Raw genomic sequence first — 603 nt, 5'->3', positions numbered from 1 at the left:
GGCTGAGTCCCGCAGACGTGTTAAAAGAAGTGGAGGAGGCCCGCCGTTATGGTGTGAACGCCTTTATGCTATTCCCCAAGGTGGACGATGACCTCAAGAGCCCCCTGGGTAGGTGGAACTATATCTGGGAAACGGGGCAGGGCTGGGGTTTGGGGGGGAGCGGCGATTTCTGCGTCGTGCTGTACTTTGCAGCGTGGGTGGCAGGCTTCTGGCTGACCAGTTGATACCGTCAAGTGTGGCATCTGGGGGTGTTTGCTTGGCAGGTGAGGAGAGCAGCAATCCCGATGGGCTAATGCCTCGTATCATCATGGCAATCAAGGATGCCTTCCCAGATGTTCTGGTGCTCGCTGACGTTGCTCTCGACCCCTATAGCACTTCAGGCCATGACGGCGTTGTCGACGAGGAAACAGGAGTTGTACTTAATGACATGACAGTCTACCAAATTTGCAAACAAGTTAGTTTCCCTGCGGTTGCTCTTTAGGTTGTGCTTGCTTGGCCCTTCGTTCTAAAAAAACGCCCAAGTGGTCGTTATATTTCCTTGCTCGAAAGTAGAGCTCCTCGATAGCTACCCAGCATGCGTGGTCTACATGATTGCGGGGTTAC

At 53.6% G+C, this 603-nt stretch overlaps 1 protein-coding gene across 1 annotated transcript; it reads left to right on the top strand.

The window, feature by feature from the left end:
• Positions 1-65: 65 nt before the first annotated feature.
• On the top strand, positions 66-481 carry EMH_0000060 (Delta-aminolevulinic acid dehydratase, related; the record flags this gene model as incomplete). The annotated part of the gene is made up of 2 exons (XM_013494575.1): positions 66-108; positions 264-481. The coding sequence occupies 2 exons, from the start codon at positions 66-68 to the stop codon at positions 479-481; spliced, it is 261 nt and encodes an 86-aa protein (XP_013350029.1).
• Between the last annotated feature and the right edge of the window lie 122 nt (positions 482-603).

The sequence above is a fragment of the Eimeria mitis genome, genomic scaffold (assembly GCF_000499745.2).
Source record: "Eimeria mitis Houghton genomic scaffold, Emh_scaff12078, whole genome shotgun sequence".
Taxonomy (NCBI): domain Eukaryota; phylum Apicomplexa; class Conoidasida; order Eucoccidiorida; family Eimeriidae; genus Eimeria; species Eimeria mitis.
The sequence above is the reverse complement of the archived record's forward strand: the minus strand, read 5'-3'. Positions and strand labels throughout refer to the sequence as shown.